The sequence below is a fragment of the Oncorhynchus kisutch genome, linkage group LG20 (assembly GCF_002021735.2).
Source record: "Oncorhynchus kisutch isolate 150728-3 linkage group LG20, Okis_V2, whole genome shotgun sequence".
Lineage (NCBI taxonomy): Eukaryota > Metazoa > Chordata > Actinopteri > Salmoniformes > Salmonidae > Oncorhynchus > Oncorhynchus kisutch.
The window spans coordinates 23,118,375-23,146,036 of NC_034193.2; the positions used below are offsets into that span (position 1 = coordinate 23,118,375).

Here is a 27,662-nt window from a genome sequence, read left to right on the forward strand (position 1 = left end):
CACAGAGTATATCTTTGCAGAATTCTGCGTGCAGAGTCTCAATTTGGTGTTTGTCCCATTTTGTGAAGTCTTGGTTGGTGAGCGGACCCCAGACCTCACAACCATAAAGGGCAATGGGCTCTATGACTGATTCAAGTATTTTTAGCCAAATCCTAATTGGTATGTTGAAATTTATGTTCCTTTTAATGGCATAGAATGCCCTTCTTGCCTTGTCTAGGGCAACAGTGTCTAGATGGAATTTGTATTTGTGGTCCTGGTGACTGGACTTTTTTTGGAACACCATTATTTTGGTCTTACTGAGATTTACTGTCAGGGCCCAGGTCTGTCAGAATCTGTGCATAAGATCTAGGTGCTGCTGTAGGCCCTCCTTGGTTAGTGACAGAAGCACCAGATCATCAGCAAACAGCAGACATTTGACTTCGGATTCTAGTAGGGTGAGGGCTGGTGCTGCAGACTTTTCTAGTGCCTGCGCCAATTCGTTGATATATATGTTGAAGAGGGTGGGGCTTAAGCTGCATCCCTGTCTCACCCCACGACCCTGTGTGAAGAAATGTGTGTGTTTTTTGCCAATTTTAACCGCACACTTGTTGTTTGTGTACATGGATTTTATAATGTCGTATGTTTTACCCCCAACACCACTTTCCATCAGTTTGTATAGCAGACCCTCTCTCTCTCTCAACACACACCACTTTTCTTTTCTTCCACTTTCTCTCTCTCTCCTCAGTGAAATATCTCAGTTATTTATAGTTATTACCCACTCCACCTCCGGTTCACCTCAACACTTAACCCCTAATGTCAGTATTACCTTTTGCCTCAACTCTTTAACCATCAGTTTACCCTTCACTTCTTCACCTAACCCACAGCCTACAGTTCATCTCTCTCAATATGATCCATCTCTCCTAAACCATTTACAGCAACTGCAGTCCACATTAAGCCTTAGAATTCAGTTTTGCCAAATACAGTGGCTTACATGCAGAGATCCTATTCCAAAATGAGTATCTTCCTCATCTCATTGTATCAGTCCTACATGGAGCTAACATGATTGTGTAATAGGTTCCCCCGCCTGGACCACTGGGTCTTTCCAGTGGAAAGAAAGAAAGAAAGCGAGAGAGAGGGGACAGAGATAACAATGTTTATATGTGGCGAGGTGAAGTGGACTAGAAAGACCAGAGTTTAGGCAGACTCCAACTGACAACAGGCCCCAATCTGGCATCCCTCCAGCCTAATCTTGTTAAACTCTTCCCCCTGTTGATGCCATCCAGAGAGAGAGAGAGATGGAGGGAGGGAGAGAGAGAGAGAGAGAGATGGGGGGAGCGAGTGAGAGATAAAGAGAGAGAGAGATAGGTGAGGGAGAGAGAGAGAAATGGGGAGAGAGAAAAAGTGGAAGAAAGAAAAGAGGTGTGTGTTGAAATAGGGAGAGAGAGAGAGGGGGAGAGAGAGAGGAGGAGAATTAAGGGACTCTCAGTTCAAAAGGGCTCCCGAGAGCTGGCTCTTAAGCCGACGGCGTGTGGCTAACCGCAAAATGAGGGTAGAGAGGGTCAAGGGGAGGGGAGGGAGAAACTGAGAAACGTTAGGCGTGTGTGTGTGCCCACAACCCCTCCTCATGCTACTGGGCCAGAAGTGTCTCTCTTAGATAAATGATAGACATGGGGCTGTTGTTTCCCCAGGGCTTTAGACCCTAGTAGTGTCTGGTCTGTAGCCTTAGTCTACACTCACAGTATCTAGTCTTCCCTCATCTCTAGTCTCTGGTCATTGTGGTTCGCTGTGGTCATCTGATATAGTCTCATGTCCCTCTGCTTTCTGGTGTTCGGTCCCCGGTCCCTTGTCTTCAGTGTGTGGTCATTGGTTCCTGGGTTGAGTGTGCGTGCGTGTCACCGTGTGTGTTCGTATGTTTTGTGTTTGTTTGTGTGTGTGTGTGTGAGTATCTGTGTGTGTGAGTGTGTGTGCCTGTCAGAGTGTGTACTCTGGACCTGGCTCTAATGAGGAGATAATGAACCGGTGCTCCCCTGGTGCTCTGGAGCAGGTGGTTGGACCAGGCCAAGCGGCACGGAGCCCATCCACAGGCAGGCGCGTGCCTGTGGTCATACCCCGGCCAGGGAATCATGGACCTGCCTGCAGCCTGGCACACACACGGACGTGCGCACAAGCACACACACACACACACACGGACGTGCGCACAAGCATACACACACGTAAACATACAGGCAGACTCACTGTGGATGGCAGGGGCCCACATTGCGGGCGGTGGTAGCCAGGCCCAGGGCACCCCAGGGGGGCTCCAGGTTTGGACGGGGGCCTGGGCATGGGGGGGCTCCGATTTTCAAGGACCAATTTTAGCCATGGGATTTGGGTTCGTACAGGCATCCAAAATCAATTGGCTGGGCGCACTGGCTTGGCTTGGACCAAAACATTAGGTTAGATCCCTAACATATGGAGCTGGAGTTGAGACATTGCACACTCAATGCATTTGAGTTTTTATTATAGGATAGCACTTTTTTCAGAGCCAATTTGCCATGGGACGTTTAATAAACTTTTTCATAGGCTGAACCGGTTTGTGTGTAGACACCTTCTAGTTCGGCTTCAGCGAGCAAGCGGACCATTTGTCAATGAAAGTCTGCCATTAAGAAAACAAGCCAAACTTCCTCGTCTTTCCTATTGGTTTTACCTACATGGAAGGTTGTTCTCTAAGACACACAGAACTGTAGTTGATGTACTTCATGTGTACTTTGCACATAAACAAACCAAACTAACAAGGCTACTAATGAAGTGTGGGTGGAGTAAATATTGTGATATGTAGGGTTTGATATGGTAATCAGACTGATGCCGGACTGAAATAACACGTTTGGAATGAGTGGAACCAATTAGGACCCGCTGTGAGAAAACGATGGTGGGAGCTGTTCTCCCATATCTCTCTCTCTCTCTCACTCTCTCTCAGTTCTCCATTCTCCAGCAGGCATATTATCCGATTTACTGGACACCAGAGCACTACTAGCAGGCCTGGGGAGTACAAATGCACGCTACTTGCAGTATTTCAGAATAAGCACTGTGTGCGCGTGCGTCTGCTCATGTTCCTTTTTGTTCTGTAATGGACTTGAAAGCATAATGGAGAAAGCATCTAGCACAGAGTAGGCACATGCATATGTATGTTTTACAGGTTATTCAATGGCAGGTGTGTTCCAACACAACAGGGTTGTATTCATTATGAACGTAGGGCCCTCCCGAAAACAAATGTTTCTTATTGGATAACTCCAGGTTGTCTCTCCCTGTTTTAGTTTGTTTTCTTCTGTTTGGTGCCTAATGACAATGACCCAGGACTTCATCATTTCATATTACAGTAAGATTCCAATCCCAGAATGGACCTGATTGGAAGAACTAGACACCACTAACAGTGAGAAAGTGGAGATCCGCCCCAAATGTTTCCGTGTAGAGGGGCGCAATGAGACAACTCTCTCTCCCTCTCTTTCTGTGTTGTTAGTTTCCTCTCTCCCTACACCTCTCCCGTATCCTTTGTCTCAGCAGCTGTCTATTTGCCGAGGCTTTGTCTTCGTTTGTCTGTGGAATTTCACACAGCAGCAGCACCAACAGGGACTTAGTTCGGAGCGTTCGACTCTGACCTATAAAAAAACGCTCGCTTGGGCCCTTGCCTCCCAGGGTCCTCTGCTGTTTCCCCCATAAGCTTTCTTTCAAACCCCCTCCGGTTTTTCCTCCAACAGATAACAATTAGCGAGTGTTTTTGGAGAGCTCCAGTGGAGCTTTGATGTGTTAATGAATTGAAAAATGGCCCTCGCCGGTTTTCAGTTATCCCTGCTGAGCCTAATTAGAGGGAGTTTGTCTGCTGTGTGCGTGTGCGTGTGTGTTTTGTGTACCTGTGTGTGTGTGTGTTAGTGGTTGTGTGTACATCACTTCAAAACAAACCCATAAACATTCCAAGTGGTGCAGCAAATCCTGGAGCAGGCACTGAGGTGAAGTTAACAGCCCCCCCACCTCTGTCTATCTTTCTCCTCTCCTCCACACCTCTCTCTATCACCTCCTCTCCTCCACCCCTCTCTCTATCTTTCTCCTCTCCTCCACTCCTCTCCTCTCTCTTTCTCCTCTCCTTCACTCCTCTCTCTATCTTTCTCCCCTCCTCCACACCTCTCTCTCTCTTTCTCCTCTCCTCCACACCTCTCTATCTTTCTCCTCTCCTCCACTCCTCTCCTCTATCTTCCTCCACTCCTCTATCTTTCTCCTCTCCTCCACACCTCTCTCTATCTTTCTCCTCTCCTCTCCTCCACTCCTCTATCTTTCTCCTCTCCTCTCCTCCACACCTCTCTCTATCTTTCTCCTCTCCTCTCCTCCACTCCTCTATCTTTCTCCTCTCCTCTCCTCCACACCTCTCTCTATCTTTCTCCTCTCCTCTCCTCCACTCCTCTATCTTTCTCCTCTCCTCCACTCCTCTATCTTTCTCCTCTCCTCCACACCTCTCTATCTTTCTCCTCTCCTCCACACCTCTCTCTATCTTTTTCCTCTACTCTATCATTCTCATCTCCTCCACTCCTCTCCTCTCTCTTTCTCCTCTCCTTCACTCCTCTCTATCTTTCTCCTCTCCTCCACACCTCTCTCTATCTTTCTCCACTCCTCTCCTCTATCTTCCTCCACTCCTCTATCTTTCTCCTCTCCTCCAGTCCTCTCTCTATCTTTCTCTTCCACTCTATCCTTCTCCTCTCTTTCGCCTCTCCTTCACTCCTCTATATCTTTCTCCTCTCCTCCACTCCTCTCTCTATCTTTCTCCTCTCTCTCATTTCTCTTTCTTCCCCACTTCCCAAGCTCTTTTTAAAGAGAGGGCGGAATAATGAGCACAAGTCCTGTTTGAAGCATCAGGTCCAGTCGGTAGTGCAAGCAACTGATTCACAATACACAAGCACACTCTCTCTTTCTCAACAGGTCTAATCCGACATCTGATCTCTCCTCTTATGTTGGATAGCAACTCTAGAACGCTTGGACCTTTTTTTCTATTGTTGAATTCATTCATATTCAAAATGACAGTTTAGACCATCTGTTGATCCAGCTTTGTGTAGAAAAGTCCTAATATTGAGTTGAACTTTAAATTCCTCCACTTATATATGCTATGAAGGTGGGCCGTGTGGCAGTAAAGGATTAAGGCTGGAGAAAAGGGTGCCAGTGATCCTCCTGCTTTCATGTCCCACTACAAGGTGTTAATGGACACAAGTGCTCGCAGCTGTGTGTGTGTGTGTTTGAGGCGTTTGATCACAATCTCCACCCCCTCCTCCCCTTTTTCCAACCTCTATACCACCCTCCTGCCCTTGTTCCAGCGGGTGTGTTCTTTGTCACATCCTCTTAAGGAGAAATTGGACATGCTGTTTTTACACACTGACACACACACATAGTACTCTCGCATACACATGTAGGTTTGCACATACACACCCACACAAGGACTAACACACACCTTAATACCTGTATTTTAATATACTGTTTTTTAAAAATGTATTATGATTTAGTCTGCTGTGGGTTTCACCCATCCCAGTTCTTCTTACTGTACCATCCATGCCATCCATCCAAGTGCCATCCATCCAAGTTTCCAGACCAATAATGTCATGTCTATGGTCCAGACACTTCACCATGGTTGGAAAGCGAGGTAGCGGCAGTGAACCCTTCCCCAAACCCTTAAAATAGCTTGAGGTCAAGGGTCAAACCCAGACCCCGTGCCACCAGCCTCCTAAAACACACCACGAAGAGCCAGCAGCGGCATAGCTACAGAAAAAGAACAAGTCCGAGAGGGATTCAAACCTAACTAGTATTTAATTAACTTCAGAATTCCATACAAATTGTCTGCGTAATTGCCAAGAGAAGGAGTCTGTGAATGTGCTCTTTTCCTGGAGCCTGCGCGACCCTGTAAAACTGCAGCGAGAAAGGGCTCTGTTCCCATCTCTCTGTGCCAGAAACCCCTTTGCTGAGTAGCAGTTGAGAAACCGGATTCCAGTGCCGGCTTGTTTCAGCCATGTTTATCCCCCCACAGGCGGATACCAAGACGGACATCAAGGAACGTCACTGGACTTTATGCAAACTGGAAACCATATATCCTGAGGCTGCTTTTATTGTAGCTGGGGATTTCAACAAAGCTAATCTGAGAACAAGGCTACCTAAATTCTATCAGCATATCAATTGCAGTACACGAGCGAGTAACACACTCGACCAATGCTACTCTAACTTCCGCGATGCATACAAGGCCCTTCCCCACCCTCCTTTTGGCAAATCTGACCATGACTCCATCTTGCTGCTCCCCTACTATAGGCAGAAACTAAAACAGGAAGTGCCCGTGCTTAAGTCTATCCAACGCTGGTCGGACCAATCGGATTCCACGCTTCAAGATTGCTTTGATCACGCGGACTATGATATGTTCCAGGTAGCCTCAGAGAATAACATTGACGTATACACTGACTCTGTGAAGTTTATAAGGAAGTGTATAGGAGATGTTGTACCCACTGTGACTATTAAAACCTTCCCTAACCAGAAACCGTGGCTTGATGGCAGCATTCGCGCAAAACTGAAAGCACGTACCACCGCGTTTAATCATGGCAAGGCGACAGGAAACATGACCGAATACAAACAGTGTAGTTATTCCCTCCATAAGGCAATAAGGCATGCCTCAAGATGTCCACCATTGTTCTTTTCCCAAGAAAGCTAAGGTAACTGAACTAAATTACTATCGCCCCGTAGCACTCATTTCTGTCATCATGAAGTGCTTTGATAGACTAGTCAAGGACCATATCACCTCCACCCTACCTGTTACCCTAGACCCACTCCAATTTGCTTACCGCCCAATAGGTCCTTAGACGATGCAATCGCCATCACACTGCACACTGCCCTATCCCATCTGGACAAGAGGATTACCTATGTAAGAATGCTGTTCATTGACTACAGCTCAGCATTCAACACCATAGTACCCTCCAAACTCATCATTAAGCTTGAGACCCTGAGTCTCGACACCGCCCTGTGTGACTGGGTCCTGGACTTCCTGATGGGCCGCCGCCAGGTGGCGAAGGTAGGAAACAACATCTCCACTCCGCTGACCCTCAACACTGGGGCCCCACAAGGGTGCGTTCTCAGCCCTCTCCTGTACTCCATGTTCACCCACAACTGCGTGACCATGCACGCCTCCAACTCAATCATCAACTTTGCAGACGATACTACAGTGGTAGGCTTGATTACCAACAATGATGAGACAGCCTACAGGGAGGAGGTGAGGGCCCTCGGAGTGTGGTGTCAGGAAAATAACCTCTCACTCAATGTCAGCAAAACAAAAGCGATGATGGTGGACTTCAGGAAACAGCAAAGGGAGCACCCACCTATCCACATCGACAGAACAGCAGTGGAGAAGGTGGAAAGTTACATATCACCGGCAAACTGAAATGGTCCACGCACACAGATAGTGTGGTGAAGAAGGCACAACAGCGACTCTTCAACCTCAGGAGGCTGAAAGAAATGTGGCTTGTCACCTGAAAACCCTCACTAACTTATACAGGTGCACAATTGAGAGCATCTTGTCGGGCTGTATCACCACCTGGTACGGTAACTGCACCGCCCACATCCGCAGGGCACGCCAGAGGGTGGTGCGGTGTGTACAACGCATCATCCAGGGGCAAACTGCCTGCCCTCCAGGACACCTACAACACCCGATGTCACAGGAAGGCCAAAAAGATAATCAAGGACAACAACCACCCGAGCCACTGTCTGTTCACCCCGCTTCCATCTAGAAGTCGAGGTCAGTACAGGTGCATCAAAGCTGGGCCAGAGAGATAGAAGCTGTTCAATCTCAAGGCTATCAGATTGTTAAACAGCCACCACTAGCACAGAGAGGCGGCTGCCTACCTACAGACTTGATATCATTGGCCACTTTAATAAATGGAACACTAGTCACTTTAATAATGTTTACATATCTTGCATTACTCATTTCATATGTATATACTCTATCCTTCACTATATGTTCTTCACTATCTATCGCATCTTAGCCGCTCTGTTACTGCTCATCCTTATATTTTATACTTATATATTCTCATCCCATTCCTTTACTAGATTGTGTGTATTAGGTTTTGTTGTGGAATTGTTAGATATTACCTGTTAGATACTGTTGCACTGTCAGATCTAGAAGCATAAGCGTTTCGCTACACTCGCAATAACATCTGCCAGCCATGTGTATGTGACCAGTACAATTTGATTTGAAATTCCAGTTATTATTGACATGGCCTTACATTTTTCATTCAAGTATCTCATGGTCCCATCAAAGGTAATTTTGTTATCAAATGAAAAGCTTTCCTTAAAAAAATGAATGCTTGACGCGGTGGCAGTCCCTGTGCTGGATGTTGTTACAACACTGACCTTAGAGAAGTCAGTCACAGTCAGTCTCTCTCCCTCACACACTGTGACTGGCAACACTTCATGGCTCCATGCTTTTATTCAGTGCAGACTGTTGTGGTCTACGCCTTACGAAACAGTCATTGATATAGAACCCTGTTTTGACTCACTGCAGTCAATACACTCACATCTGATTACATCTGATTACATTTATTTTGTCCCCCCCCCCCAGAGAAGTGTCCTCTGCTGAGACTTTTTGGGATCCAAGTTCTTTGTTGTTGTTTGCTTCTCGCAAACCATTTCCGTGGATCACTTTGAACTGGCACCAAACGCTCTGGCAATCTTCTTTGAACACTTGGCCAAGTGTTAGAGGAATCTGAGTTCAGGTTTGAATTGAACCTGACTGGGGTTAAGGATTTGGACCAGGTCTCTCCCATCTCAGGGGCAGATCTCCCACACCCTACCTGGCCTGTGAACACAATTGCACCCTTGAAGTAGTGCACTACTGTATATAGGGAACAGGGTGGCATTTCAAACACAGCGCTGGAGATCAAAGAGTGTTCATATCCAAATGACTGGCAGAGAGGATCTTGGTTCCTCTCAATGTTTCTTCCTAACGCTATAGCCATCGGGCGTCCGGCATTGCTGTCAGCCATTGAGGAAATGCTTCCTTTGAAATCAATGAAAGCTGCTTCACTGCCCATGTTGCACTCTCGTTGCGTCACGTACAATGGCAGCGTCCAAGCTCAAGAATCGCAGAGTTTCAATTCCTGATGGCCCTAATTCGGGTTCATTCTATCTTGTGAATTGAAGTAATGAAAAATAAAGTTGGCTTTAGTACTAGCTAGCCCCTCCCCCCAAAAAAACTATTTTATGCTGCTGCTACTCTCTGTTTATCATATATGCATAGTCACTTTAACTATACATTCATGTACATACTACCTCAATTAGATCGATCAACCGGTGCCCCCGCACATTGGCTACCTGGCTATCTGCATCGTGTCCCGCCACCCACCACCCGCCAACCCCTCTTTTACCCTACTGCTACTCTCTGTTTATCATATATACATAGTCACTTTAACCATATCTACATACTACCTCAATCAGCCCGACTAACCAGTGCCTGTATATAGCCTCGCTACTGTTATAGCCTCGCTACTGTATATAGCCTTGCTACTGTTATAGCCTCGCTACTGTTATAGCCTCGCTACTGTATATATCCTCACTACTGTTATTTTTCATCGTCTTTTTACTGTTGTTTTTATTTCTTTACTTGCCTTTTGTTCACCTAATAACTTTATTTATTATTATATTATTTTTTTACTTAGAAATTGCACTGTTGGTTAGAGCCTGTACGTAAGCATTTCACTATAAGGTCTACATACACTTGTTGTATTCAGGGCACGTGACAAATACAATTTGATTTGATTTTAACCCCTCCAAAAGACACACATACATACACAGGTTCTGGAGAGGTGTGGGGGGTTGCCACACTGGGCGCCCGTGGCGCTGTTTTTGTGGGGGGTTAAGTGCCTTGCCCGAGGGCACAGCAGGCAACGGCATCTAGGATTTGATACCAGCAACCCTCTGGTTGCCAGCTCAATTCCCACCAGATGTTCTAGTCGTACCCGGGATTTGAACTGGCAACCCTCCGGTTGCTGGTTCGCCTCTCTAACCACTAGGCTACCTGCCGCCCGATACATGAAATACATGTGACTAAATGTAAATATATATTGTGATTGATTGGCATACAGACAGTTTCCACAGTGATCAATCCTTGTGGTGCTATAAGACACATGGCTTGAGACTTTACAGTACATGGGCCTTTCCTACTCCTCTATTGGACTACAGAGGTCTTAGACTAGATGGGAGAGGTTAGTTCTGCTCATCAGGGATTCATGATATTAAAAGGGTCTGTTAATAACTAGCGAGCCAAGAGCGGGTCCAGTCATTAATTATGGAAGGAGGAAAATTAGCTCTGAAAATATATGCCTCATGATTGATGACTTCTGTAACAGCCACGAAGCACACACCCTCTACTCTGATTTAATCATAATGGTATTGACGCTAAGCTACATCCTACACTGTATACTGGTAAAGTACACTGTAGGACTTACAGTAAATGCTTCATCTATTGCTCATATATCTGAATGAGTGTTTTCAAAATGTGCTTTGGAAATTATTTTGATGTATAAAGTATACCCACAATATACCTATAGTGTTGTGCCTTGTTTTCAAACTGTGGCGATGCCAATTTAACAAAGGTTTTTCAACTTTTCCTGTTTCAAAGTGCCTCGGACGTGTTTTGATTATGAAGAAGTGCACCTATTCTCACTGAACGCTCAAGACGTCTAACCTTTCTTTCTTTCCCCCCCTCTCTTTTCCCCTCCCCTGATCCCTCCCTCTCGTAGCGTGCAACTGCAACCTACACGCCCGGCGCTGCCGCTTCAACATGGAGCTGTACAAGTTGTCGGGGAGGAAGAGCGGAGGCGTTTGCATGAACTGTCGCCACAACACGGCCGGACGCCACTGCCACTACTGCAAGGAGGGCTTCTACCGGGATATGGCCAGGCCCATCACACACCGCCGTGCCTGCAAAGGTATGGAGAATAGGTTTTATACTATAGGCGTATATTTCACAATAGTGTTTGTGGTGTCAATAGTCCTTTTCAATTCAGTCGATTCAGTAGATTCATTAAAAAAAATGTATTAAAAATGGCTATTTATTTTCAACAAGTGCAATACAGTGGGGGCAAAAAAGTATTTAGTCAGCCACCAATTGTGCAAGTTCTCCCACTTAAAAAGATGAGAGAGGCCTGTAATTTTCATCATAGGTACACTTCAACTATGACAGACAAAATGAGGGGAAAAAATCCAGAAAATCACATTGTAGGATTTTTTATGAATTTATTTGCACATTATGGTGGAAAATAAGTATTTGGTCAATAACAAAAGTTTATCTCAATACTTTGTTATAGACCCTTTGTTGGCAATGACAGAGGTCAAACATTTTCTGTAAGTCTTCACAAGGTTTTCATACACTGTTGCTGGTATTTTGGCCCATTCCTCCATGCAGATCTCCTCTAGAGCAGTGTTGTTTTGGGGCTGTTGCTGGGCAACACGGACTTTCAACTCCCTCCAAAGATTTTCTATGGGGTTGAGATCTGGAGACTGGCTAGGCCACTCCAGGACCTTGAAATGCTTCTTACGAAGCCACTCCTTCGTTGCCCGGGCGCTGTGTTTGGGATCAGTGTCATGCTGAAAGACCCAGCCACGTTTCATCTTCAATGCCCTTGCTGATGATAGGCTTTGCTACTTTGGTCCCAGCTCTCTGCAGGTCATTCACTAGGTCCCCCGTGTGGTTCTGGGATTTTTGCTCACCGTTCTTGTGATCATTTTGACCCCACGGGGTGAGATCTTGCGTGGAGCCCCAGATCGAGGGAGATTATCAGTGGTCTTGTATGTCTTCGATTTCCTAAGTTGCTCCCAGAGTTGATTTCTTCAAACCAAGCTGCTTACCTATTGCAGATTCAGTTTTCCCAGCCTGGTGCAGGTCTACAATTTTGTTTCTGGTGTCCTATTGACAGCTCTTTGGTCTTTGCCATAGTGGAGTTTGGAGTGTGACTGTTTGAGGTTGTGGACAAGTGTCTTTTATACTGATAACAAGTTCAAACAGGTGCCATTAATACAGGTAACGAGTGGTGGACAGAGGAGCCTCTTAAAGAAGAAGTTACAGGTCTGTGAGAGCCAGAAATCTTGCTTGTTTGTAGGTGACCAAATACTTATTTTCCACCATAATTTGCAAATATATTCGTGAAAAATCCTACAATGTGATTTTCTGGATTTTTTTTTTCATTTTGTCTGTCATAGTTGAAGTGTACCTATGATGAACATGACAGGCCTCTCTCATCTTTTTAAGTGGGAGAACTTGCACAATTGGTGGCTGACTAAATACTTGTGTGTCAAATACAAGTATTTGATACACTGACGATTTTGCAGATTTACCTACTTACAAAGCATGTAGAGGTCTGTAATTTGTATCATAGGTACACTTCAACTGTGAGAGACGGAATCTAAAACAAAAATCCAGAAAATCACATTGTATGATTTTTAAGTAATTCATTTGCATTTTATTGCATGACATAAGTATTTGATACATCAGAAAAGCAGAACTTAATATTTGGTACAGAAACATTTGTTTGCAATTTCAGAGATCATACGTTTCCTGTAGTTCTTGACCATGTTTGCACACACTGCAGCAGGGATTTTGGCCCACTCCTCCATACAGATCTTCTCCAGATCCTTCAGGTTTCGGGGCTGTCGCTGGGCAATACGGACTTTCAGCTCCCTCCAAAGATTTTCTATTGGGTTCAGATCTGGAGACTGGCTAGGCCACTCCAGGACCGTGAGATGCTTCTTACGGAGGCACTCCTTAGTTGCCCTGGCTGTGTGTTTCAGGTCGTTGTCATGCTGGAAGACCCAGCCACGACCCATCTTCAATGCTCTTTACTGAGGGAAGGAGGTTGTTGGTCATGGCCCCATCCATCCTCCCCTCAATACGGTGCAGCCATCCTGTCCCCTTTGCAGAAAAGCATCCCCAAAGAATGATGTTTCCACCTCCATGCTTCACGGTTGGGATGGTGTTCTTGGGGTTGTACTCATCCTTCTTCTTCCTCCAAACACGGCGAGTGGAGTTTAGACCAAAAAGCTCTATTTTTGTCTCATCAGACCACATGACCTTCTCCCATTCCTCCTCTGGATCATCCAGATGGTCATTGGCAAACTTCAGACGGGCCTGGACATGCGCTGGCTTGAGCAGGGGGACCTTGCGTGCACTGCAGGATTTTAATCCATGACGGCGTAGTGTGTTACTAATGGTTTTCTTTGAGACTGTGGTCCCAGCTCTCTTCAGGTCATTGACCAGGTCCTGCCATGTAGTTCTGGGCTGATCCCTCACCTTCCTCATGATTATTGATGCCCCACGAGGTAAGATCTTGCATGGAGCCCCAGACCGAGGGTGATTGACCGTCATCTTGAACTTCATCCATTTTCTAATAATTGCGCCAACAGTTGTTGCTTTCTCACCAAGCTGCTTGCCTATTGTCCTGTAGCCCATCCCAGCCGTGTGCAGGTCTACAATTTTATCCCTGATGTCCTTACACGGCTGTCTGGTCTTGGCCATTGTGGAGAGGTTGGAGTCTGTTTGATTGAGTGTGTGGACAGGTGTCTTTTATACAGGTAACGAGTTCAAACAGGTGCAGTTAATACAGGTAATGAGTGGAGAACAGGAGGTCTTCTTAAAGAAAAACTAACAGGTCTGTGAGAGCCGGAATTCTTACTGGTTGGTAGGTGATCAAATACTTACATATGTCATGCGTTAAAATGCAAATTAATTACTTAAAAATCATATAATGTGATTTTCTGGATTTTTGTTTTAGATTCCGTCTCTCACAGTTGAAGTGTACCTATGATACAAATTACAGACCTCTACATGCTTTGTAAGTAGGAAAAACTGCAAAATCGGCAGTGTATCAAATACTTGTTCTCCCCACTGTATAACCCTATAGCATTGACGGAAATGTTCTAAGAATTAGGCTGGCATCCTCACTTCCAAACTGATACCATGCCTCTGTAAGTAAATCATTTGTCACAGAAGCTGTTCTTGCAAAAATCCACAGAAAAAATATTCCTCTGGACCACAAGCCACATTAAATTAGTATATGAGTTATTTCTCGTGGAAAAAGTGGTGTTTGAATTGTGGAATGTTTTGAATTTGCAGTGTATATTTTTCTGGCTTGCGCAAAGAGCTTTTTCTTATTGGAGAACAACCCAATTTTCCTGCGCTTGTTGCTCGGGGAAATATGCAAATCAATAGCAGAGGGAGACTGCATTCTTTCTCAGTTCTGTAGGTTAGTGTGAGATGTTAAGGGATCGCTTATAGAGAGCTCAAAACAACATGGATGATGAGAACTGCCAACACTCATAGCTGTGAAGGGCTTTTGTTGGAGATTTCATGGGGAGAATCTCCCGTATTTGACCCCTGGTCAGTTTTCCACTCCGGGGCTAACCCAAGCAGCTTTTAAATCAAAAGGAGTCAAGTACGGGACAGCACATTACTATTGTACATGTTAAATCATTTTTTATCACACTGTACTACAGTTAAACAGTACCCATTCTATTATTCCACTCACAGAGCAATTGACCATGGTACAACATGCAATGTGACACAGTAATTGACTTTAGCAGAAGTCTTTTGCCCTTAACAAATTACAAGTAACACACGTATAGATAAGACTCCCACAGATGTGTTGATATTGGCAGCAGCTGTATGGAAATGTATGTCCCCGGTGCTATTGCAAGACCCATCATACACACATACACACACACTCAACCCGTGCCTGCGCATGCGGCAGTGCTTGGGCCCTGGAGGCTGTGCAATCTGTTTTTATCAAAGCGGAGCAGTTCGGGGTCAGACCCGCGCGGCGGTAAAAACTTTATCGCCTTCCTCTCGGATAGCAAGATGTGACGGAAATGAACGTTCCCGTGGAAACGGCCCTCAACCTGGGCGGCTGGCACCATGATTGATCAGAGCAATCCTAGTCCGTTTTAGAACCTGTCTCTTTCCCTTTCTCTCCTCCTCTCTCACTTTCTCTCCCTCTCTGTCCGAGGAGAATGCTCTCTTCTCATCTCTTCCCTTCTTCTCTCTAATCCTCCAATTCGTTCTACCTTTTTTTTCTGCCGTAGTGTTTTATATATTTTTCCTCTTGTGACAGGGCCAGGAGAAGGGTCAAGGGTCAAAAATGGTCGGTGTCACGTCTGAAATGGAGTAACGGCAGTAAAATACAGGTGTTTTTTGAATGGGACTAAGGAATGGGCGGTTAGGTCTGGAGGGTTGGCGGGGGGGGGGGGGGGGGGGGGGGGGGGGGGGTAGAATGTCTGCTTCCAATCATACCTCCTCTGTGGACGAGTGTCCATGTCGGACCTGCTGTGTGTGTGCTCCAGTGTGTGTGGGTGTCTGTACGCGTGCATGTGTGCGTGTCCAACACACAGTCTATAAGGATTGCCAGTTTAATGGACAGGCCAGACTCTGATGGATGGGTCAAGTGGCAGCGTCACTCCCATCTGTTCTCAGTTACACCCTTGTGCTTAGGTAACACACACACACACACAAACACACACAGGTCCCAACCCCCCTCCACCCCAAGTGCCCTCGGCCTTCTGCCCCAGCCCCGAGTGCCTCTCTGTGGGGTGTCTCAAGCTCCTGCAGGCCTGGGCAGCGGCCGCTGCCACTCTCCATCCACGGATTTACGCTGCTACGTGCATAATATCAGCCGGCAAATTAAAGAAACATGCATGCCATAACCAGCTCGGGTGTAACCAGTGTCTACGAGGTCTTCAATGTCAGAGCTTTATGTGTCTCCAAACATGTCCTAGTCTTGGCATCTATATCGACTATAATTAATGTCAAAGAAAGGAATTTAAATTTAGGCCGTAGAATATGTCAGCAGTCCTTGCCAACAAAAAGCCTCAAATATACTTTATACTGAAAATATATAGATTTGTCCTCCAAGTAGCTTCTGAAGTGGACCATATGCGAATAATTTCTTATAGAATAACTTCGTAGAAACAAGGGAATTAGGAAATCCAAGATAAATCATTCCAAAACCGAAACGCTCATGCCAGTATTGACCAGATGTCTACAGAGCAAACCGCCCAATTAGAAAAGGTGAAATACTTGGACCCCTTTTGAAAGTACTGTTTACTCAGTTACTCACACGCACTCACATGGTTTGTTAAAACACACATACACACACACACATACTGTTTGCACCCATGCGCACGCACACACACACACACACACACACACACACACACACACACACACACACACACACACACACACACACACACACACACACACACACACACACTGAGCGCCATTGATCTATTCAGAGTTCAAGAGTGAGCAAACGCCTGCTGTCCAAAGACTACAAGTCCCAAGGCGATGTCTGTCTGTCACACCTTCAGTCACACAGGCTTAAATAGTCATCAACATCTGAGGACATTTTTACAGCTTTTTAACTGGCCCAAGCCCCTGCGCGTAAAACTTCAGAAAGACGGTGTGAGGATGGAGGAGAGTGGCTGGGGGAGGGGACGGGGGTGCCCCTCCCCGAACACCATCCTGGCACTCATCTGTTGTTCTTCTGAGCTTAACAGACTTTGAACACAATAAATAACAGTAGATTTACAGAGTACTTTAATCCCATTTTAAAGCAGTTACATGGATTGAATGAACATGTATTTGCATTATAACAACATATTTGACTTTTAATGAGGTATTATGTTCAACTCATAAACATGCAGATAAATATGTTTTGATTGTACCAATATAAGATGGCCATATTCTAACATCTCCTTCATTTGTTTCTGTGTTAGTAACACAACGTTTGGTACCAGTTGCCTTTGTTATTAGACAATCAGCGAAACAATGGATTGGTTCAGAAATGATTGTCTGTTGCCGTCCCACAAGTCTAGGCATGCAGGTATCATCCAGACTGGCACAGACTTTACCAGACAGATCAAATGACGGGAAGTTTACACTTCTGTCCCCACCATTTAGTACAGCAAACCAGTTTGTACATGATTTGCATTTTTTCTTTTTATAAACTACCAGATTATTCTAGTCTCTCTGGAGTGTAGAGCATTGCTTTCTATATCGCTATTGTGCATAGAGTAGTGCTGTGTTATGAAATCAGAGACGTTTGTGTTGTTCTACAACCTATGTCTCTGGACTCCCAACTGTGGGTTTTTAGTGGACTCATCAGCTGTGCTTTATTAACACGTACCGTATAAAGGGGCGCCAATCCCAGGAATGGCAGAAATTCCAAATGGAGCCGTGGCCCCGTCCGTGCTGCACCTGGGCACAGGAACAAGAGCAGGAGAGAAGGACATTTTGGCAGGAGAGAAGTCACATGGTAGACATGGAGCAAAACAGGAACCGGACACACATTTGACTTTCAACCTCCCTGTGCGCCAACCCACTCAATACAAACGTATATTACTAATATATTACCAACACTGCCAACCAACGGCCAATCAAAGCCTTCTGTGAGTTTGAAGCTGGGTCAGGTGGTGGGGATTTTACATGCAACGCGAGCCATCAGATTTACGAAGCGAGCGCAAGCTTCAAACAGGCGTACACACTTTGACACCCCAGCCGGACACCCGGACGGAACAGCCACATGTGCATCTGAAGATCAAAGCACTAACCCTCCACCCCAACCCCCCCCCCCACTCCTAATTCTCATGGTCCAGACTCCCTCCACCTCACCACACCCCTCCCAAATCAACAGGTGGTAGAGTCCTTACTCCTCAGTTGTGATGGCAAAATGATCAGCACAAATAAACATGTTCACACACACTGAGGGAACAACACAGCAAGGCCCTGAAGAAAACTCCTCATGTTAGCAGCTGCCATTCCTTGGCAAGCCCTATCAGAGACTGTTGGGTTACTGGGTTTTCCCCAAAGGCTCGTTTCGCCCTTTCTTGTTGTTTTTATAAAAGCAGGAGGACAATTACCAGCTATCACATTACACTTAAGTAATGCAGTTTGCTTTTGCAATTTTGCAACTTGGCGAGCTTGTTTTCTACCTAATTAAGCCCAAAGTAGAGGGAAAGAGCCTTCTTCCCCCGTCTGCAGTTTTTTTGGGGGCCAGTTGTTTTTGGCCAAAAGCAATTATTTATGCCAGAATAGATCGACAAGATAAAATGCAAAATATTAGCATTGAATCGAGGGGGCAGAGTTTTTTTTTTTGTGAATTTTTCCAAAAGCATTACTTTTGTATTGCCTGGACAGAGGAGCTGCAGTTCCAAGCCAAGTCAAAGTGTTCAATCGCACCCTTTAAAGTAAAATGTTATGGGGATATTAAAGTTATGTGTTTTTATGTGTCAAGATAGTCTCAGATTGATCAGTGTAACGTGTAATAGTGATACTTGATAGCTTGCGGATGGAGAGGTTTATCTTCTACGTTTGTGTGTGTGTCTGTGTGCGGCTTCCCAAGGAAGACATGTCTGTTTTCCTTGTTGAGCCGGGTTGAACCAAGGTGAGGTGAGGGAGATTTAGTCTTGTTTATGCTGATGAGCACACCAGAGGCAAAGTTTGGAACATGTTAGCCCTCTCTCTCCCTTTCACCGTTCTTCTCCTCTGCATGTCTTTCTCTCCTCTCCTCTCCTCTCCTCTCCTCTCCTCTCCTCTCCTCTCCTCTCCTCTCCTCTCCTCTCCTCTCCTCTCCTCTCCTCTCCTCTCCTCTCCTCTCCTCTCCTCTCCTCTCCTCTCCTCTCCTCTCCTCTCCTCTCCTCTCCTCTCCTCTCCTCTCCTCTCCTCTCCTCTCCTCTCCTCTCCTCTCTGTCACCTTGTAAAGAGCTCTTGTAAGAGAGGAGCTGACCAACAGGCCGGGTCTTGTATCCCAGCAGCTCTTTAAACAGAAGAAGACCCGTATTGCTCAAGGTGCGTTCGGACGGACGGCGCATACCATAACAGCACATAAAAGGCCGGGGGGACGGGGACTCTCTCTGGGTGGCGTGTTGTTGTTGGTACGCAGCGGGCGCCAGGCAGATTTTTGGGAAGTGATGAAAGGGCAGAGTGGGTGTCACACACAAACAGGCACCAGCGTAGCACCTAAGAGACCGGACAAATGGAGGCTTTTCTTCCCTATCAACACACACACACACATATGCACACACACATCTTTGCCAGGCAGTGTCAGGTCCGTAAACCTGGAGGCGACAGTAGCAGGGTAGCCCAATTGAGCAGAAGGAATCCCAGACCTGGAGTGTGAATGATAGAGTAAATAGACTAAAGGAACACTCAGTCCTGTTGCATCTGGAATACAGTTGGATACTTCAATGGCAGTTGATGATTAACTAGGATGTGTTGTGCTACAGAGCCTATTCATAAGAGGGTTCAAAATGCCATCTGATTTGAGTCGAGTCACAAATAAACCTTGAAAGTGACATTGAATATGTGTGACGAACCGTAGGCGACTTAAATGTTTCTCAATTGGCCACATCTAACCATCTCCTCTCTCTCTCTCTCTCTCTCTCTCTCTATCTTTCTCTGGAACTCTCTCTCTCTTTCTTTATGTCTCCCGCACACTCTCTCTCGCACTCTCTCTCTCTCTGTCTGTCTGTCTGTCTGTCTGTCTGTCTGTCTGTCTGTCTGTCTGTCTGTCTGTCTGTCTGTCTGTCTGTCTGTCTGTCTGTCTGTCTGTCTGTCTGTCTGTCCCTCGCTCTCACTCCCGCTCTCTCTATCGCTCTCTCTGTCTCTCTCTCTCTGTCTTTGTCTGTCTTTCACTGTTTCTCTCTCTCTGTCCCTCGCCCTCTCTCTCACTCTCTGTTTCGTTCTCTGTCTCTCTCTGTCCCTCTCCCTCTCTCACCTCCTCCCCCTCTCCCTCCCTCCCTCTCTCCAGCCTGTGACTGCCACCCGGTGGGTGCGGCAGGTAAGACATGTAACCAGACGACAGGCCAGTGCCCCTGTAAGGACGGCGTGACGGGCATCACATGCAACCGCTGTGCAAAGGGCTACCAACAGAGCCGCTCACCTGTGGCCCCCTGCATCAGTAAGTAGATCACAGATACACACACACAGGGCCGCTCAACCGACCCTTGCATCAGTGAGAATATCACACACACACACACACATTGACATGCATTTAACAGAAGCACATATTTACTTGTCACCAGGGGAAGGCAGTGTACTGTTTTTGCTATCAGTAGCCACATCGAGCCTGTGGGAATCGAGCCTGCACACACACATACATATGCACATACATACACACACACACAGACGCACGCGCACACACACACGCAAACACACACACACCTTGTGTTGCTGTGGTCCTGGCCAGTAATCTATCCACCAGTGCTGACGTCTGTGGGTGCACCAGAGCGTGACCAAGGCAAGGCCTCCTTTGTGCTGAAGGCCCCAGTGGTGGCACACACACACACTCAACCTCCCTGTCCACCTCAACTCCGGGCTCTGTTTGTATCTGTGTTGTCATTCCCACTCCAAGGACAAGGGGTTGGTTTCATTCAAGGGGTTGGTTTCCATCAGGGTTTTTACAGAATGCCCACACCAGTCTCTGCCACCACATCAACTAAAGGCTTTACACTAAACCAACCACACAGGGAAACCATAACATACCCATGTAACATACTGGATACCATTACCATGTAACATACTGGAATACCATTACCATGTAACATACTGGATACCATTACCATGTAACATACTGGAATACCATTACCATGTAACATCCTGGATACCATTACCATGTAACATACTGGAATACCATTACCATGTAACATACTGGAATACCATTACCATGTAACATACTGGAATACCATTACCATGGTACATACTGGAATACCATTACCATGTTACATATTGGAATACCATTACCATGTTACATAATGGAATACCATTACCATGTAACATACTGGAATACCATTACCATGTAACATACTGGATACCATTACCATGTAACATACTGGAATACCATTACCATGTAACATCCTGGATACCATTACCATGTAACATACTGGAATACCATTACCATGTAACATACTGGAATACCATTACCATGGTACATACTGGAATACCATTACCATGTTACATATTGGAATACCATTACCATGTTACATAATGGAATACCATTATCATGTAACATACTGGAATACCATTACCATGTAACATAATGGATTACCATTACCATGTTACATAATGGAATACCATTACCATGTAACATAATGGATTACCATTACCATGTAACATAATGGAATACCATTACCATGTTACATACTGGAATACCATTACCATGTTACATACTGGGGAAAACGTACCATACTGCAGCGGTTTCCAGACTCAGGTCTACCAGCATCGGGGAACATCCTGAGCCTATTTCTATTTCTATGGACACAAGCACTGTTCATAACACACACTGTTCATAACACATACTGTTCATAACACATACTGTTCATAACACATACTGTTCATAACACACACTGTTCATAACACACACTGTTCATAACACATACTGTTCATAACACATACTGTTCATAACACGCACTGTTCATAACACACACTGTTCATAACACATACTGTTCATAACACACACTGTTCATAACACGCACTGTTCATAACACATACTGTTCATAACACATACTGTTCATAATACGCACTGTTCATAACACATACTGTTCATAACACATACTGTTCATAACACATACTGTTCATAACACACACTGTTCATAACACACACTGTTCATAACACACACTGTTCATAACACATACTGTTCATAACACACACTGTTCATAACACATACTGTTCATAACACGCACTGTTCATAACACGCACTGTTCATAACACACACTGTTCATAACACACACTGTTCATAACACGCACTGTTCATAACACGCACTGTTCATAACACGCACTGTTCATAACACGCACTGTTCATAACACACACTGTTCATAACACGCACTGTTCATAACACACACTGTTCATAACACGCACTGTTCATAACACACACTGTTCATAACACGCACTGTTCATAACATACACTGTTCATAACACGCACTGTTCATAACACACACTGTTCATAACACGCACTGTTCATAACACACACTGTTCATAACACGCACTGTTCATAACAGAAACTGTTCACATCCCTCTTGTTGGCGGATATACAATTTAGCAGTTTTAGAGCTTATTTCTTGCAATTCTACACACACTGTTCATAACACATACTGTTCATAACACGCACTGTTCATAACACACACTGTTCATAACACACACTGTTCATAACACGCACTGTTCATAACACGCACTGTTCATAACACACACTGTTCATAACACATACTGTTCATAACACGCACTGTTCATAACACGCACTGTTCATAACACGCACTGTTCACTGTTCATAACACACACTGTTCATAACACGCACTGTTCATAACACGCACTGTTCATAACACACACTGTTCATAACACATACTGTTCATAACATGCACTGTTCATAACACGCACTGTTCATAACACACACTGTTCATAACACACACTGTTCATAACACGCACTGTTCATAACACGCACTGTTCATAACACGCACTGTTCATAACACGCACTGTTCATAACACACACTGTTCATAACACGCACTGTTCATAACAGAAACTGTTCACACCCCTCTTGTTGGCGGAGATACAATTTAGCAGTTTTAGAGCTTATTTCTTGCAATTCTACACATTTAGTCATGTGGGGTGTAGAGAACATTTTACAGTTTTAAAGCTCCTTTCTGTGCAATTCTATCCATTTTGCCATGTCTAATGTACATTCATGTGATATTTGACTGACTCAAACATTACAACAGAATGTATGGTCTAAAAAACCTAGCTGACATGGGCTAGTTGATCTGGACATTTCTGACACATTATAGCTCTCTAAGGTATGCAATGACTTGTTTGACAAGAGGAAAACTGATGATGCATTACCCAATTTCAAAATTACACCTTGTGCATTCTACTATTACACCTTTCAAGAGTAAGTTGAATGCCGGACTGAGTTCCCCCGCTGCCGACTCCTAGCCCCCACAGTTTGGGAACCACTGCATACGAGAGAAACCATGAACCATGTACCAGCTCCAACGAGGGGTTTACAACCACACATGTAACATGGCAGGTACAGCTGCTTCATTCCCGGTCTCATTTCTATAGCCAGGTAACAACATGGTGGAGAGTCATGTTCCCTGGGATGTCACAAGCTAGCTATCCCATTACTGGGTCTACATGAGTTTAAAAGCTAATTATGATAGAAAACTCAGGTACACACTGCAGCACTCGGTTAGCATGAGGTAAGCTAGCCCATCCATAAATCCACCATTGCCTGTGTTCGATTAGAAAGTCTGAGTTTTCAATTCCTTCAGCCGCCATTGTAAAAAAAAAAAAATGAATTAGACAGTAACCCCAGCAACATTTGCTCACTATTTGGGCAGGTTGTAAAAGAGAATATGTTCTCAGGTAACCTGCCCTGGTAAAACAAAGGTAGGGACAGAAGTTCCTAGCTGGCACCAGTCCCGCAGATGAAGGCAGGTCATGGTGGTCTGGTCTGGGGTAGATTAGTGCCACCCTGAGACCCCAGTACCTGATTACCGTTCAGGCTTTAGCACCGTCACATGCCAGTACAGTGTGTGTGTGTGTGTATGTGTGTGTGCGTGCTCTGTGAGTGTGTGTGTGTATGAATTAGATCACTGGTCCACCGCCTGCGGGCAGGAGGAATAGAGGGCAGCTTGCCATCGTGCTGTGCCATGTGGTTTGGCACAACTCTCTCACACACACACCAGGCTTGTGTAACCCTGAACCAACCACACCAAACTATGGTGTACCATGCCAAGCCATGCCGTACCCTACCCCGCTATGCCACGTCGTGCCACATGGTGCCATGTTGTTGGTCTCACATTGGTGTTACAGAGCAGATGGCGGAGGGCAAAAAGGAGAAAACAATAGCGGTCGCGGCCGACAAAACCAATCAGATACTTTCTGAAAGACACCCAGTGAGGAGAAAGAGTGTTTCTTGGCCTCAGTGTGTGTGTCAGCGCGTGTGTGTATGCATATGCATGCCATCTGAGGTTTCCCCTGTGAGCCAGAGAGCATCTCTTCCCAAAACGCCCTCCATTTGATTGGTACTATCATTCCTCCCCGGTCAAGCCCTTCTGCCCTCTAACACAGTACGACACAAAGACCAGGCGTGCTAACAGCCAATTAGTATGATAACACTGCCCCTCATCTGAATATCCCTTTATCATCTCAATATCCACTCTCAACCCTCCACCTTCAGAGGAGTGGCCCACAGCTTGGCGTGCCTTTCACCAGCTGCTCTCCTTTCCTCTCGGCCTTTACCAAGCAGTCCAAAGCTCAATGCCCTATTTGTTGTTCTTGGTAGGGGTGTCCATAATTTCGAAGCAAGCCAACTGTCACTTGCCTCTCAAAAACGCTCTTTCCAGGAAGCTCCTTGTCTGTTTGTTTGACTCCAACCCGGTCCTCCTCCCTCTAACTCCCCAGTCGAAAGGCAAATCCCTCTGGGTGCACGCTAACGATGCTAAGCCAGCGTCCCAATCATCCTGTTGTTATCATTGAGGCAGTGGATTTGTTGTTAGCATTCGAATTTCATCGCTTTGCATTAGCATTTGTATTGAAAAGGGGGCCTTCGTTGTGGGGGGAATTCTTTAAGAATGTAATTATTTTGGCTTTGGTGGAGACTGGCGAGGGGTTCTGGTTGAGCCAACCAGGCGTATTGAGGGAGTTTGCATCTGTCTGAAGGTGGCTCATCCCATGTCCCTGTTTGAATGCATTGATCTCTTACACCATGGTGGTGCTGTTTTCAGAGGAAGAGAGTTTGGGCTCAGACAAAGTATGCTTCTACAGTGTGTGTGTGTGTGTGTGTGTGTGTGTGTGTGTGTGTGTGTGTGTGTGTGTGTGTGTTGTGTGTGTGTGTGTGTGTGTGTGTGTGTGTGTGTGTGTGTGTGTGTGTGTGTGTGTGTGTGTGTGTGTGTGTGTGTGTGTGTGTGTGTGTGTGTGCCAATATCAGTATCTTTATCACTGTGTTTAGGTTGATGTTTCCACCCTACACCCTTCCTCTCATTCTACCTACGTCAAATAACTGTGATTTAATTCAGGCATATTTTATTGGCTTGACCACAGATGCAAAGAGTAGGCATATGGCCAGCAATTACACCATGTCTACATATAATGTATAAATTGTTTCCATAAAACTCTAGTTAAAACTGTGTGTGTGTGTGTGTGTTTCAGAGATCCCAGTGGTGAACCCTACAGCCATGGTCAGCATCAGCACAGAGGAACCGGCAGGTTAGTCACTCCCCCACCCTACATCCCACACCTGACACCTGTGTAACATTTTAAAAAACACAACCTTTTTAATATTTCTGGCCTCCATTTCTAAACTGGGTTAATAAATATTCATGGAGGGGGTGGGCCTCTCTTTTGATATTCCGTGAAGAAACGACTGCTCTGGATCCAAGTGAGATTTTCCATTGTCTTAAAACCTGCATTCTTGGCACGACGTCTGCCTGCTAGCCTTTAGCGAGTTAGCTTTGCTCCGCTGTGCTTGAAGTCCGACTCCAGCCGAACACAAAGCCAACGGAAAGGCTGCAACAGAAGTGATTAGTTGCAGTTTGCTACCCCAGGGAAACTTTGACGGGGAACTTTCGAGGCGTGAAAAGAGTGTTGGCGACCGTCGTTTTGGGGGAGAACGTTTTCCGCCTCTGACTCCTGGCAGTCCTCACTCCATCCAAGCTCTCTCTAGTCAATTATTCCCCTCCCGTTATTTAACGCCTTCGCCTCCCCGGGGGAATTGTGGCCCAGTGTTGATTTGGAAACGGTGATTCATCACAGGCTTTAACTCAACGCCGTGGCGACCACAGACGTACCTCCCACAACGTCAGGACCCCCTCCTTAGCTCTCACAGTTGATTCGGCTGAGACACGGCCCTCTCTGGTAGGCCCAGGCCAGAAGAGATGTTCTGTAAGGCCTGGGACTTCTCACACTGCAGGGGATGCATGCAAACTAGCCAAAGGGGGGCAAATGAGTTGAGCGGGAGTGCTTGATGTAGAATTTGCTATATATCTAAAGATCTAGGATCAGATCCTATCCCCAATCCTAACCTTAACCATTAGGCGGATGGATTTAAAAAAAAATCCTGTATCAGTACTAAGGAGTAACATGTACCTACCGCAGAGGGAGAGTTTGTGGGAGGAAGGGATTTAGACTGGTGACCTTTGATAGCTAGCCAAAGACCGACTGGGTCTCAACTTGAAGGAATTGCAATATGTCTAGCTCGGATGTGAAAGTTGTGGTGTCACCTTATTAGTTTTTCTAGCGGCTCACACTACCATCAACTGCCAGACCACGGCTAACCTAGCCCACTGATAGGTCTAACAGCTCCGCCTTGCCCTCTGATAGGCTAGGTGGAATTTTCCCCACATTGCTTACACCAACTTAGTCTCTGCTTGGGCTTGTAACCCTCACACACACAGTACACTCCTTTGTGTGTTTCTGCATCCCTGGGAAAGGGCTTTTCCACTGTGAAAAACAAATAAGAGCAGTTCTTTATCGTTAATTCATCCCCACACAAGTGTACAACATACAGGATCATTTTCTCTTCCATCTCTCCTTTAACCCACACCCCATATACCAACCAACCTCTCCTCCTCCTTAGGGCACTCAGGTACCCAAAACCTGAAAATGTGTGTGTGTGTGTGCGCGTGTGCGTGCGGGGGGCGGTGGACGCAATTTGTCATTGTCACGGCACTGTGAAAAGGGACGGGGGAACAAGGGTAACCGGAGCCTCCGAGTCGATTGTGTGTGTTTTCAGCCGTGGCTCTTCTGGGTCAATAGGCGATTCATGGGGTCTTTTCCAGGTGAATGCCCATCAGTAAGTGACTCTTCATGGGAAAACACACACCACTGATACCAAGGGCTGCACGGCTTGCCACTGTACCAGGGTACCATGCAGACACACACACATGCAACACACACACACACACACACACACACACACACAGACACATATACATACACACAAATACTGTATATACACACACACATACTAATGTACAAATATATAAACATACACACACGTACACTCACACACAAACACATGCATCTATACACACACACACAAACACATGTATATGTACACAATATAAAAAAAACACTTTGGAGCCCAAGATCCTATGGGTAAAAGCTAGGGAGCAGGATTAACTGTCCTTTTCTACTTGACTGTCTGGCTGAACTGCTCTAGCATATCACTCTCTTCACTCCTGTAGATGGACATTCAACAGATTTATTCAGCTCTCCCCATGACTGATTCAGTGTGGCCTACTTCATCAATTCATTCATTGCGCCCTCTCCCTAACCCACACACATTCACACACCCACGCACGTACACCAAATCCTCTCTTTCTCTCTCTCTCTCTCTCTCTCTCTCTCTCTCTCTCTCTCTCTCTCACCACAGAGAAACATGCACAAACACACACGTTAACCCAGGTATGTTTAACTGAGGTTTATTGAAAGCTGCTGTGAGTGAGAGGTAAAGGAACTAGGCAGCTGCTCTGGCCTCTCTCTCCGCTTGTCGCTAATAAAAGCTCCATCACTCTAATATACGGGCCAAGCCTCCCTGACATTTTTACTGGTTCCTCGGCCCCCTCTCTCTATTTCTCCTCTTCCTGCCCTCGCCTGC

The 27,662-nt window shown here is 45.7% G+C and overlaps 1 protein-coding gene across 2 annotated transcripts in view; it reads left to right on the plus strand.

The window, feature by feature from the left end:
* ntn2 (netrin 2) overlaps window positions 1-27,662 on the plus strand; it is a 64,183-nt gene that overhangs the window by 30,091 nt on the left and 6,430 nt on the right. For both annotated transcript variants that reach the window (XM_031799842.1, XM_020454541.2), the window contains exons 3-5: window positions 10,764-10,952; window positions 19,821-19,970; window positions 25,214-25,270. In XM_031799842.1, the coding sequence (XP_031655702.1) occupies window positions 10,764-10,952; window positions 19,821-19,970; window positions 25,214-25,270 (396 nt within the window). The remainder of the gene's footprint in view (window positions 1-10,763; window positions 10,953-19,820; window positions 19,971-25,213; window positions 25,271-27,662) is intronic.